The sequence below is a fragment of the Salmo salar genome, chromosome ssa06, assembly GCF_905237065.1.
Source record: "Salmo salar chromosome ssa06, Ssal_v3.1, whole genome shotgun sequence".
Classification (NCBI taxonomy): domain Eukaryota; kingdom Metazoa; phylum Chordata; class Actinopteri; order Salmoniformes; family Salmonidae; genus Salmo; species Salmo salar.
Window position 1 is genome coordinate 68,206,428 of NC_059447.1, and position 14,151 is coordinate 68,220,578.

General features: G+C 45.9%; 2 protein-coding genes across 6 annotated transcripts; both read left to right on the top strand.

Moving 5' to 3' along the window:
- Positions 1-1,252: 1,252 nt before the first annotated feature.
- LOC106607941 (protein SOGA3) lies at positions 1,253-6,261 on the top strand. The gene is made up of 8 exons (XM_014205438.2): positions 1,253-2,223; positions 3,208-3,432; positions 3,581-3,739; positions 3,841-3,909; positions 4,043-4,312; positions 4,518-4,898; positions 5,041-5,670; positions 6,137-6,261. The coding sequence occupies exons 1-8, from the start codon at positions 1,420-1,422 to the stop codon at positions 6,245-6,247; spliced, it is 2,649 nt and encodes an 882-aa protein (XP_014060913.1). The 5' UTR covers positions 1,253-1,419; the 3' UTR covers positions 6,248-6,261.
- A 55-nt stretch (positions 6,262-6,316) lies between these two features.
- Positions 6,317-13,253, top strand: LOC123743481 (uncharacterized protein KIAA0408). Of its 5 annotated transcripts, XM_045720914.1 has the most exons (7): positions 6,321-6,447; positions 6,713-6,777; positions 9,390-9,681; positions 10,369-10,698; positions 11,103-11,212; positions 11,349-12,237; positions 12,318-13,253. In XM_045720914.1, the coding sequence occupies exons 3-7, from the start codon at positions 9,538-9,540 to the stop codon at positions 12,573-12,575; spliced, it is 1,731 nt and encodes a 576-aa protein (XP_045576870.1). In that variant the 5' UTR covers positions 6,321-6,447; positions 6,713-6,777; positions 9,390-9,537; the 3' UTR covers positions 12,576-13,253. The 5 variants fall into 5 exon arrangements, with proteins under 5 accessions (XP_045576872.1, XP_045576870.1, XP_045576869.1 ...); XM_045720916.1 differs by lacking the exon at positions 6,713-6,777 and having other exon boundaries at positions 6,317-6,447; XM_045720913.1 differs by lacking the exons at positions 6,321-6,447; positions 6,713-6,777 and adding an exon at positions 6,785-7,896.
- The last annotated feature ends 898 nt before the right edge of the window (positions 13,254-14,151 follow it).

Here is a 14,151-nt window from a genome sequence, read left to right on the forward strand (position 1 = left end):
CCTGCCTGCCTGCCTGCCTGCCTGCCTGCCTGACTGCACTCACTCACTCACTCACTCACTCACTCACTCACTCACTCACTCACTCACTCACTCACTCACTACCGCTTATGACAACCCTCATTATATCTGAGTTAGTTGATACAGTCAGTTGGTGGCACCTTGTCAACACAGCACAGATGAGCCCTTTATGATGGTGCTGATAGATGGGTGGAGACCACCCTCCCATGGCCACTACAAATCATTGCATGCACAATATGGGTTCCTGAGTTTTTGAACTACTAGTTGTACTAGGCCTACTGGTTTCCTTTTCTCAATCTTTGTATTTGATTGATCAGAGAGTTTATTCACCAGCTGTTCCCAGGTCAGAAGATTGTAGCCATTGGAAAATTAATTAATTTGAAAACAAAACAATAACTATAGCCTAATCATTGTGTAGATGTTTTTCAAGTTGTGTGGATGTAGTGTAGTGGTGCTCCGGAGTGGCACAGTTGTCTAAGGCACTGCATCTCAAGAGGAGTCACTGCAATCCCTGGTTTGAATCCAGGCTGCATCACATCCGGTTGTGATTGGGAGTCCCATAGAGCAGCGCACAATTGGCATCTTACAGTGACAGCCAAAGTAGGCCATCACTGTAAATAAGAATTTGTTCTTAACTGACTTGCCTAGTTAAATATGTATATATATATATTAAGACAGTAACTAAAGGCTACAATGGGTCCTTTATAATGGGCCTGGAGAAAGATATTCAAATGTTTGTTTCCTGGTTTGACGTTAAAATCACACGTCATGAATACTGTGTGGCTAGTCGTGCCCCTGCAGTGCCTGGTCGTACCTTGTGTCAGCATCTCTCCAACCCACTAGCGCTGGGCTGAAACTGCACTGTCTCTTGCGGTAAGAAGCCCATATAAAATAACACGTTTTGGTAGGGCATTTTACAGAAAATGCATGGAAATATTTGTGTGTTTGTTACCTAATTTATTAACGAATGTTTATTTTTTTTATTGAACAAAAGTTACAGCACTTTACAAAACTCACTATAGAAGTATAAACCCATTTAATTGTATATATTGTATCACTAGGCTATTGATCCAGAATAATAGCCTCCTTGTCCACCCTATAAATTAGATTCTATTGACCTTGATTTTTTTTTAAAGTCAAAACTACTATTTCAATGTCACTCTGCAGACGTCATATCTCATTTGCAGCATAGGCTACGAGATTTAGTTCATTTCACCCAGACTTTCTATTTATAGTAGGCCTATAAATTGTGGAACCGGTTGACCGTCATATTTCATTGTATCCTTTTCATTTTATCTAAAGGATAATAGGCTATATCAATACTTATATTAAGGTTTTATTATTTCCATAAATAATAATCAAATCATACTTTGAGATGTGCGAGTGGAAACGTCAGGACTGATGGATGACACGGTGAACTCTGCCGCAAGCGGCGCTGCGGATTTTCCAGTGGCAGCATCAGACAATAGCACAGCGAGGAGGCAGCATCGGGCTCCCTCGCCGACCAAAATCCGGGAATGCGCCTCAAAACCTGCCCAGAAATCCTCCAGCAGATCCAAAAATATAGTTTCCAAAGGAGGATCGAGGAATAAGGTGGTAAACGAGGGGCTTAAGACCGCTGTCGTGAGGGAGAAGGAGATCGAGAAATGCGACGTGGAAGCTTTTCACTCAGATGGTACTGAACCCGATGCTGTCAATTGCAATGCAAAGAAGGCGGATGCTAGCAGAGGGGAAGGTACGGAGGAGATATTTCACCAGCCGATAGATTCTCAAACCCGTCGTTCCTCGTTACGTTTATCCTGCCTCAAAGGCGAGTCTTCCCAACATATTGGGTCATACCGGCCAGACGGCTCCAGCACCGCGGGTTCGGAGAAAGGGAAAGCGAAGAAGCGGGGAGGGGAGGCAGTGACAGCATCAGCAGGCAACCGCAGGAATAGAAGCGGGGAATACGTGGGCTGCGTGCCGGGCCTTGGTCTGTGGAGCGGGGGTTGCTTGCAGACTGAACTCATCCACTTCCACCTACATAAGAAACTGAAGAGAAGCGTCAGTAAGATGCACACCAAGGCAGAAAGGGCTCCGGGCGCGGAGGCCTCGGCCGAGACGGAACCGGCTACAGAGGCCATAGAGGCGGAGCCCGTGACACAGCAAGACGAGGGCCCGGAGGACGAGCTGGAGAGACTGGTGGATGAGAATGAAGATCTCAAGGTTTGGCATCACTGACATACAATTCATTATGTTCAATGTATGCAAACACATTGTTGGTATGGACCACTTTTTGTTTGATAAGATTGATTGTGAAATCAGGCCTATTCCCCAAATTTGGCACTGACATAGCCCTATGCTCATATAATGCGTTTAATGCATGCTTAATGAACTATTATCCATAGTAGGCCTAAGTGAAAAGGTAGACTTATTTCGTGTTTGAGGATAACACTGCAACTGAGTTTGTATTGCTGACGGTATACCAGGCATATTCCCCAAGGTTTATCATTAGGCTTATACTGGAAAACAGTATGTTGATACAATGAAGCAAGCATCTTTTTTAGCCCACAAGTAGTCTAACTGAACAGTTATTATTCTTTCCATAACATTACAAAGAACGGATGTATAAATGTGTCTACTTCCCTTGGTTTGTTATTGATGCTTGCGAAAGCTATCTGATTTAGGTAGGCCTATAGCTTACACAAGCCAAACCCTTCCTCCCTATTCAGAACAATAAAAAGTACCATCCTGTGTTTAGCCTACTTCTAATCATTGATTGACATACAGATGTAGGATCTTAATTTGAGCCAGTTTGCTACAGCAGGAAAGTAATTCTGCAGCAACAGGAAATGTGAATTGTTATGTGGATTATAATTAATGGACATTTTTGTAGGGGTTGATACATTTTACAAAAGGCATAATCAAGTGGAAATTACAAACTTTAGAAGCCTTTTTAAACCTCAAATACAGGACAACTTTTGCATTTCCTGCACAGCAGGACAGTTCTCCAGCAACAAGATGATCAAATTAAGATCCTACATCTGTAATAATGACCCTATTGATCACTTCAGATTAGTTTGTCCCTATCCAATTACATCATGTTCTGAGGACCTAAACACTCAACACCAATAACACTAAAGTGTGAGCCCCACGTACCCTGTAGGCTACCAGTGCCTGACTGACTGATCACTCCTATTGATGTCCCAGACGGAGATCGAGGAGATGAGGACGGAGATGGACGAGATGCGTGACACCTTCTACGAGGAGGACACGTGCCAGCTGCAGGAAATGAGGCGTGAGCTGGAGCGAGCCAATAAGAACTGCCGGATCCTCCAGTACCGGCTGAGGAAGGCTGAGAGGAAGAAGCTGCGCTACGCCCAGACAGGAGAAATCGACGAGGAACTACTGAGGAGCCTGGAGCAGGACCTGAAGGTAGGGAGGGAGGGAGGGAGGGAGGAAGGGTATGTAGGCTTGATATTTAAACAAATGTATTTAATTAGTTAGTTGATGCGCTGTCCACTCACCTAGATAATTGATTCAATCAACTTTTAATCAATGTCCCTAATTCTGTCTAATGCAGGTAGCGAAGGATGTGTCTGTGAGGCTCCACCATGAGCTGGAGAATGTGGAGGAGAAACGCACCAAGACAGAGGACGAGAATGAGAAACTGAGGCAGAAACTCATTGAGGTGGAGGTGACCAAACAGGCCCTTCAGAATGAGCTGGACAAAGTCAAGGAGGTAAAGAGCACACACCCACAGTACACTATATAATCTATACAGCACATATATTGCTATAATACATATTACATAGGGTTATTCTGTTATTCAATTCCTAACAGTCACAGAAGAGAAGAGGAAGCAAGGAGGTTCAACGGTCTGACAAGAAGTCTGCCCAGACCCCAACAGAGGTGAGGGCTCAACATGAAATGGTTTTATCCTAGAAAACAATAAAAAGTGATTTTGTTGCAAACACCAGCGAGAGTTGTGTCTGCTGTGCTGTACATCTGAAATTCATCTTCTTTCCACTTCCCCCTCTCTCAGGACCACAACGAGGACCTCAAGTGCCAGCTGGCCTTCATCAAGGAGGAGGCCGTGTTGATGAGGAAGAAGACAGCTAAGATCGACAAGGAGAAGGACCGGCTGGAGGCGGAGCTACAGAAGTACCGCTCCTTCTACGGGGACCTAGACAGCCCCCACCCCAAGGGTGAGGCCGGGGGACCCCCCAGCACCCGTGAGTCCGAGCTGAAGCTGCGTCTGCGTCTGGTGGAGGAGGAGGCTAACATCCTAGGGAGAAAGATTGTGGAGCTGGAGGTGAGAGAGACAGGATGTGATGCAGAGGGTTTGATGTAGGTTGTATGATGTATGTCATCAAAGAGACCAGGAAATAAGTTTGCACTTGGGAACACAACTGTTCCAAGCATTTCTGTTAGTTCGGTTCAGAAGCTGCTTTCAGAGAGAGGATGCTAGTGATTCATAACATAACTGATCAATTGTTTTTCATGTCATGTGTTTCCAGGTGGAGAACCGGGGACTGAGGGCCGAGCTGGACGACCTCAGGGGAGAAGGGGAGGGAGAAGGGGGGTCCGGTGGCGGGGCTGTGGGCAGGGTAGGAGTGGGCCGGGGCCATGGGGAGGCCATGACAGAGCTGAGGCAGCAGCTGCAGCTGGTGGAGGACGAGGCAGAATTACTGAGGAGGAACCTGGCAGATGCTGAGGATCACAACAAGAGGGTGATGGGAGAACTCAACAAGCTCAGGTTTAAGGCTGGGACCCACGAGGGAGGAGCGAGGCATGGAGGAGGGGTGGCAGGAGGAGGAGGAGTAAGCATAGAGAAGGCAGATGCACTGCAGGAAGAACTGAAGACGGCACGGCTACAGATTAATGATCTCAGTGGGAAGGTGGGATGGTTTTCCATGCGTTGTTTTCCCCCTTTATTTCTGTGACATAACATACATCGAAAGTATGGTATATGTTAAGCAAAAAATATATGGTCATAAACATAGCATGCCTCCTTCATCCTGTCCTCTTCTCTCTCCCCAGGTGATGCAGCTGCAGTATGAGAACCGTGTTCTGCTCTCCAACATGCAGCGCTACGACCTGGCCTCCCACCTGGCCCTGAGGGGGTGCACAAGCCCCCGGGACAGCGATGCAGACAGCGACGCGGGTGGGACCGGCCCAAGTGTGCACCGCGAGAGTGATGATGACTCCTCCTCCTCCCGTGTCCTGCCCCCGCACCGCAAACGCGAGGGCCCAGTGGGCGGGGAAAGTGACTCAGATGAGGTGCGGAACCAAACCCGCTGCCTCACACCCACCCGAGGTCTCTACACACCGCCCCCAGAGGTCGCCACCCGCTTCCTGCCTCGCAGCCCACGGGATCGCCAGCAGATGATCGACATCCGGGTGGAGGCGGAGCATCTTGGCAGGACCATTGACCGGCTAATTGCCGACACAGCAACCATCATCGCAGAGGCGCGAGTGTATGTTTCCAATGGTGACCTGTATGGGCGAGGCAGCGGGGGTGAGGAGGAGGATGAGGGGGGGAGGATCAGGGAGCATGAGCTGCTGTACAGGATCAATGCCCAGATGAAGGCCTTCAGGAAGGAGCTACAGGGCTTCATAGACAGACTGGAGGTGCCCAAACCTGAGGACAGGGAGGAGGAACCACTTTCGGTAAGTGTGTGTGTGTGTGTGTGTGTGTGTGTGTGTGTGTGTGTGTGTGTGTGTGTGTGTGTGTGTGTGTGTGTGTGTGTGTGTCTGTTCATAAGCCATCAAAGACCGGACATGTTAGCCTTCTACCCATTTTTTATTGATACAGGCTGGGTCTCTGTATTTGAGGTGTAGAATGAGGTCCAGCTTTAGCAGCATGTGGTTCTCTGTAAGTCTAAGCAGCCGTGCTGTAATCTTATTGTTAGGTTAAGTAGACTATCACTCTATTTGAGTGTGTGTTTTAATTAAAGAGACATAAGACCTGGCCATAAGCCACTTTCAGATATGGTTTGGCTGTATCAGCATAGTCTCTTCACGTGTCCCTGACCATTGAATATTCTGCTGAATCTATTTTCCTTCTTTCTCTGACCCTATTTTCCCTCTCGTTTCTCCTCCGTTGACACTCATGTTCTGTTCTTCCCCTGCCCAGATGTTTCAGCCCATCATTTTACTCATCCTCATTCTAGTCTTATTCTCCTCCCTCTCCTATGCCACCATCTTTAAACTTGTCTTTCTGTTTACCCTTTTCTTCGTCCTGTGATCCCGCCTCAATAGCATAGCCACATCCTTTGTTTGTTTGTTTCTGTTGATTTTTACATTCGTTGTCAAGGTCAATGCACAGGAGCCTCCCTATTCAAGCACAGGCCACAGTCACGTAACTGGATATACAGTATGCTTATGTTCAACGCTGGAGACTACATTACCCACTACCCACCACTTCCTTCATCACCCCAAGTAAAGGTGAGTTGGCTAATGACACCTGTTTTGCCCAATTCCAAAATCAAACCAAATAGCCATGAAGGTAGGCCACCACCTTACCATCTAAGGTAGCCTAGTAGATAAGAAATGTACCCTCTGATAGGCAAGGTGGAATTTCCTCCTCATTGTTTACACAAGTGTAAAATATCAGATTTTAAACAAACATAATAGGGACAATGCAGCTGAAGGGTGTTTGACCCCAACAACATCTTATTTTGTAACAGATTGTGACAGTGCTGTGTTATAGTCTTTTTCAGATTTAGCCTATAGGCCTACATTAATCAACGATTATGCTGCTTTTACCTCAAAAAGGTAAGAACAAATGTGTTTTCTCTCCTCCTTCCTGTCCCCATACTCATTCTGGTAAATGAACGAGGAATGAGTAGGCTAGCTCCTATACTGAGGAAGAACGGGTGACCATTGTCTTCCGGACATCGTACCAATAGATTTGAGTCAATAACACGGTCACGCAAAAGGTTCATATCACCTTAGTCTGAGGATTCCCACATTCCTATCCACACCAAATATATTTTGGTTTTGAGCTATCAGATGCGTTTTGCAACGCTTCTTGTTTATGTCGACAAGTGTCAGTAATCTATTTGGGTCAGAACCGAGCGGGGATCGAATGACGCGGTCGGTGATATTGTGCAACCTTCACCAACAGCAAATTGACAATAAGAAAACAAATAAACTGTAAAATAGTGGTGAAATAGGATCAAAGTACCTGACAACGCGCCAGACATCCAGTTTTGCGGCGTAGCCTTTCAAATAAAAATATTAGCGCAGTTGTCACATATCGGTAGTCTACATTTTGGCATTATAAATTGTAAACAATTACGAGTAGCTTGGAGTCACAAGACTAAATCTGCCAAGCACCCCAAAGCGGAGTAGCAACAGGGGTGCCAATTGGCTCAGAGAACGGCAGCTAAAATAGCTATGTAAACACTTTCCCTCTCTCCATTGCTTTGTAATTATAGACGGGATGGTGGTGAAGACAGTCGTGCTAGAATACATTTGACATTATCATTCTTGATCCTGGCCCCAGTGACGCGGCGTAAATACCAGACGCACTATAAAGGCAGGGTCCCCCTCTGGAACAGAAGTTGTTTACCCTGGGGGGAAAAAGGCACCTGCTCCGGATTTAACCCCGCTGCCTAGGCGTGACAAGAGAGAGCTTCTTTAAATCCAATCCGCGCGACTTTACGTAATAAAGAGTGGAGGCAACCGAAAGGGAGAGCTGCGGAAGAGGGGAGCAGAACCGCCCCCGGGCAGACACACAGCTTGCGAGTTAAAGAGAGGGTCACTGTGAAGACCTTGGCTAGACTCAAATCTGGATTCATTTTCTGCTATTATTTATTATAAGTATCTGCCACTGCAATATACCTCCAGTGATTGGCAATAAAATCGTCAAGGAAGATATTGCACAGCCAGGTAAGGCCACACGCAGAAGTTAATATTTGATTTATTTTGTGGATATATATTGAGCGTTCCGTTAAGTTTTGTTGTACGCATTGTTTTACCCATAAGGCTAATTGCGCATCTATACAACTTTGGTTTCTATCAACATAATCATTGGACAGAGGTAAAACATTGTAAAATATAACCTTGCAGATCCACTGTGGGCTTTGTGTATTGGGTCACATTTGATCAACCTGTGCCTTCCTTATGGTCCTTTTTTTACGCGCCTCCAAATAGGTTGCATTTGGCCATGTGGGGATTTCTTTATTAGACACCTATTAATATAAAAACATACGCCATGCACATTTATTCTCTCTCTCTCTCTTCCTCCCTCCCTCCAAGTTTACAATGCATAGTTACAGGTTTATAAATATATCCGTACTCTTACATTGGTGTTGGTGTTCGGTACTTTCGAGAGGCTAATCGCACTTAATCTATAACATTCGTTGATAGCAAACCGTCACCCTTGTAAATGTACTGGATGTACTGTAATAAATCACTGCAGCGATAGGCCTACGGAAACCCCCGTGAAAGCCATGCCAATATTGTGTGGCATATGGTCAATTTTCTAGAGGTGAGTTGGTAATGCAGCCAAGTTGGCACTGACCTTATCTTTTAGCGTTGACACAGAGGGCACAAATGCCCATTGTGCGCAATGTGTGAACATTTAAAAAATGAGGAATGCATGTACATTAAAATGGGTAATGGCTGCCGAATATGTGCATGCCCCTGAAGTTGAAATGTATCCCAAATTCCACTCTAGAAAATTATGAAGGACATAGGGAAGGGTAGTCTGGTTGCCGTCTCTGATCAGCTATAACATTCCACTCCTTGCCAGTCCTATCATTTTCCAAATGACAGGAGTGGCAAGGAGTAGAATGTTAGCTAAAAAGATTGGTACCCAGACTAAGAGAAGGGTTGGAGCAGAGGGGATGGTGACCAAGAGCCAAAGAGTGAGGTTGTCACAAGCAGAGTTGGGGTAGTGAACTACATGTAGTAATTTAACTACATTTTGCAATAGCTTGGTGGAATTTTAACTAAATTCAAATCTTGGTAGTGTTTTCAGTAGTTAATTGCTTTTTTTGCCAGGTAGTGGTGTAGCTAACTACTGGAACTACACACTACACATCAGACTTACCTAATTTTCACTTGAAAAATAAATGACACATTCGGTTAACAACTGACTCCAGAGGGATCTAATCTTACATTTTGTAGTCTATGACATTTCATATTTAGATATGATAATTTATCACGAATGAATGAGAGGGCTTGCCCAAAATATCTGGCCTACAGGATGTGAAAGATTGGAATGTGCCAATTGCTTTGAATCTTTCCATGAAATCTGCTAAATGCATATTGAGACCCTTTGTTTATTGGTTGATGTCCACATGGCCAATGTCCTCTAGTTCTTCCATGTCTTATCGTCCACAATAATCATCTCTCTCGCTCTCTCTCCCCCTTTGCAGTTTTCCTCCAACATTTCCACACGTTGGTGACCCCATCAAGACAGAAAGACGCTAGGAAGTTGAAACAGAAAAAGAGAGGAAGTTAGGCAGTTGAAACAGAAGAAGTTTCTGACAGGAAGTAAGAAGCTGCTGCAGGAAGTGGCCCAAAATGGAGGCCATCGAACTACAGCACAGTCTGAAGCGATCTGGAAGGGGCTGGGGAACAGAGAGGGGGGAGCTTCTGGACAGCTTCGACTCGGAGATGCAGGAATGGGAGGACCAGCTGCAGGACATGCAGAGGAAGATAGAGGAGGTGAGGGGTCAACCACGGTCACATACAGTCCAACATGCTCTTGCCCAGTTCTGACATGGTCAAACAAGATCCTAGGTAGAGTAATATTACCTGACATGGGGTTCACTACATCAGTAGTGTGAACATACTTGTGAATATTTTCACTTTGAGATAATGTCTTTCTCGTCTCACAATCTGGGTCGTTCCTGAAGAGTGTTTAACTGGTTGTGTGTGTGTGTGTGTCTTAAAATAAAGTGTTGGCAGCACACCCCTTCCTGCGACCCCATGCATTTCTGGACTAACGATACAGACACGCGTTAACAAGCTAATTAAACTGTGATGTGCTGACAGACAGTCAGAACACACACTGTGAAAGTTGATACTAATGAACGCATTAAAGGTTGGAGTGGCAAAGTAAGCACACACTCACTCCACCTTAAGTAGCAGATGTGCAGATTATAAAAAATAGTTGGGTTGTGTAACTGTTTTGGCATGGTGCGATGGATTGCGTGAACAAGGCCGGTTGACATTGTCATATGTACAGAAGGGTTTTGTGTACATATTGCTATACAGTGCTTTTGTATTGACATTTATGTTTTGGAATACGTCTACGTTGTAAGTGTAAGGAATTGTTGTATGTATAAAACTTGTGTTCATGTTGTAAATGTAGTCTTGATAATCATCATAATGTTTATGCGCATATTTCAGCTTTACAATGAGGTGCAGGCTCGTAGAGGTGGAAATTATGTCACCATGGACAACAGCAAAAATGATAGGATGATTGATTTCGGCCGTGGGCATCATGACAACGGCTTCTGTGACCCGTATGGCAGCCACATCAACGCCACCAAGGACCACCCCAGTGCTGTAGACGGTTTTAATCACGGCCCCAACGGTTACGGCTACCCCGTCAACCATCAGAATGGCGGCTATGGTTATCCCCATAGCAACAGTGCGGGGGAACTTGGAGACTTGTTGCAGGATTATTTTGGACATGGTCACGGAAAGACCCGGAAGACCAACTCCGCTATCAACAATGTGAGTAGCTACAGTAACTAAGGGTTACAGTCAATAGGCAGCCCCATCCGGAAACAACTTTTATCCTATGACTCACCCCTTTGGTGTTTGCAGATGGGAAGAAATCTGATAGGTGAAAGCAATATGGTAGAATCTCCCCTTAGCTCATTGGAAGACTAGATGGGGCCAACACCATAATGATTACACCTATTTGGTTCCTTCAAGTCTGCCAGCACTGGAGGGGCAGGGGATAGGCAGGGTTGTTTTCAGGAATATTAATATAAATAGATTACATAGAACTGGTATGGCTTCATACTCCACTGGAAATTGCATCAGCCATGCCAGTGTGGCTGCACAGCTGAATTTGATATACTGTATCTATGATATTTGCATTATTTTGCTTCACTGATTATTTTCCCTCCCAGGTAACCCTTGTCCCACTTCTCTCTCAGCATCTGAAGGAGATCACTAGAGGGAGCCAGGATCAGTCTGTACACCAGGATGAGATGAAGAGGAGGCCTGTTGGGAATGAAAGGTAAGAGACCTTTCATACAGACATCATTTTGTGAAGTTCATTTTGAGAAAATAATTTTGAGAGTTCAATCCACCTATGCAATTCCTTATTTTAGTTATCTTACTGATGCCATTTTTTGCTTGTTGATCTGTTCTAGGATTAGTAAGGTGTGGTTTGCGGACGAGGAGTCTGAGAACAGGAAGAACAGGGTGTCACACAGAAAGAGTTCCCCTTGCAGGGACCTTAACAAGGAGAACACAGGGGCCAATCCCCCCCTCAGACAGAGAGAAGGTCCTCCCATACCCCCCCGATCCACCTCCCAGATGGCCCCTCCCGACACCTTCTCCCCAGCCCTGGACAGGAAGTCCAATGCCCCTGGGGTCCTTGTGGACAGGAAGTGTGGTAGCCCCTCGGTCCTCAGGAAGTTTGGAGCCATGCTCCAGGAAAACGAGGGCAAAACCCTCACTGATACCGGAGTGGTGACCAACCAGGTGCCTACCGAGAACAAGTGCCCCACCGCCATCTGTCAGCACAAAGGGCTGGGCGGCAGCAGGACGACTGGGCGCGTGCCTGTCCAGAAGTGCCAAGCCGATTCCGTCGTGCTGACAGCGAGGATGGACTGCAGCCAAGAACGAGGGGCAGTGAGAGACTTTAGGAGAGAGAGCCAGCTGGGTGAGGGTAGAGGGACCTCAATGGGTAGCTATGCTCACCCTAAAGGACTCCATGCAGGGGGTCAGAGGAGGATCCAGGTAGGAGGCAGCCCCAAGCCCAAAGCAAGGGCTCTCGGCAGGGCAGACAGAGACATGGGTCTGGTCCAGGGGGAGAGGGCCAGGAGGCCTGCACCCCAGCCTGGGGAACCCAGAGTGGACTACAGGAACCTGAGTGGATCCTATGTTGGTGCTCAGATGATCCAGAGGGGAGGGCCAGTTGCAGGTCAGAAGAAGGACAATGGACTCATTGAGCTACTGGATATGCTGGACATTGAGCACGAGTACAGCTCCTGCCCCCAAGCCGCACAGACGGCCTACAGACAGGACACACAGCAGGTGAAATAGGCATAGCAAATAGTGCTTTGACGAACACACACACAGTCTTGACCTGACCAACTTGTATTGTTTCTCTCCAGATGAGCCCAGCCGAATCATTCCCAGCAACCCCCACGAGGAACTTCTCTCGTCCTGCTCGTCCAGCTAATCAACGTCCTCCATCCAGGTGGGCTTGCTGTGCCCCCACCGCCTTGATCTCTGCCCCCTCCGGCCCAATTTCCCACCCCCCAAACACCTTGGCACGCACTCCTAGCCCGATAGCAAGAACCCCAAGCCCCACCCTGAAGCAGCAATCTTTCTGCTCCTATTTGCTCCACACTGAGACTGCCATCATGTGAGAGACACCTGCCCTGCCCCCCTCTAAACCCTGCCTCCCCTCCCCCAATTCAACACACAGGACTCAGATGACATAGTCCTGCCCTCTCTGTAAATACTAAAGACTGTTCCTTCTATCTGGCTTTAAAAAAGTGCTTTAAGAGATTTTCTATGAGATTACCCACATGACTGTATATGTGTGGTCTATAAGAAACAGAATGGTTGACTCCTGTTCAGTCTCCGGTGTTACTGTGGCCTTCCCTTCTCCTGTGCCTAACTTCCTTACGTCTTCATTTCTTTTACTCTCTTAACTTCCTTTCTTTCTTTCTTTCTTTCTTTCTTTCTTTCTTTCTTTCTTTCTTTTGTATTGGTGATTTTTGGATGGCTGTGTAAAATGTGATATAGCATGCCCCCCTTTACTTGCGGGTGCATGTCCCTTTATGTATGTAACTCAACCCTAATAAGTGCCATGTTGGCTTGTTTTTAAAATGGCCAACAAGTCAAGTCAGAGTTGATCTTGTCCTGTCAGCACAGCAGCAACATGCTAACAGTCTATAGTATGTTTTACTGTATCATATTATCAAAGTAACGCATTTGAAAATGTTCAAGTAACCATAGTGAGACATACAGTTATGACTATGTGATGCTTTTCATGTCCTTTTTTCTCTCTTGATAAGAAATAAACACGACAGTGCTTTGACGAACTGACTCCAGCTATCTTTGGAATTGCATCCCCATGATTTGTATTGTTTGATTTGTGCCTGTTCTTTCATTGGTTGGTGGTGACATGGTGTTGCTACTTCCATGTATCAACACTACTAACTGAAACAATCCTGAGTGCCACTAAACATTGAAAGCAACTAGCTCAGCTACTACTGTTCAGGGGAGTCAGCTACTTTAGGTCTCAGGGAAGGTGACATCAATGCCTGAGGCCAAGCTAACTATGACTAGCTGACATATTCGACATTAGCTGGAGCTGAATGAAGGCAAGAGGGGGAGGAAGCTTCTCCCGTGCCAAATACACTACCGTTCAAAAGTTTGGGGTCACTTAGAAATGTCCTTGTTTTTGCAAGAAAAGCAAAGAAATGTGTCCATTAATATAACATCAAATTGATCAGAAATACAGTGTAGACATTGTTAATGTTGTAAATGACTATTGTAGCTGGAAACGGCAGATTTTTTATGGAATATCTACATAGGCGTACAGAGGCCCATTATCAGCAACCATCACTCCTGTGTTCCAATGGCATGTTGTGTTAGCTAATCCAAGTTTATCATTTTAAAAGGCTAATTGATCATTAGAAACCCTTTTGCAATTATGTTAGCACAGCTGAAAGCTGTCGTGCTGATTAAAGAAGCAATACAACTGGCCTTCTTTAGACTAGTTGAGTATCTGGAGCATCAGCATTCCTGCTCAGTTGTGCACCGGGGCCTCCCTCTCCTCTTTCTATTCTGGTTAGTGCCAGTTTGCGCTGTTCTGTGAAGGGAGTAGTACACAGCGTTGTCCGAGATCTTCAGTTTCTTGGCAATTTCTCGCATGGAATGGCCTTCATTTCTCAGAACAAGAATAGACTGACGTCTTTCAGAAGAAAGTTCTTT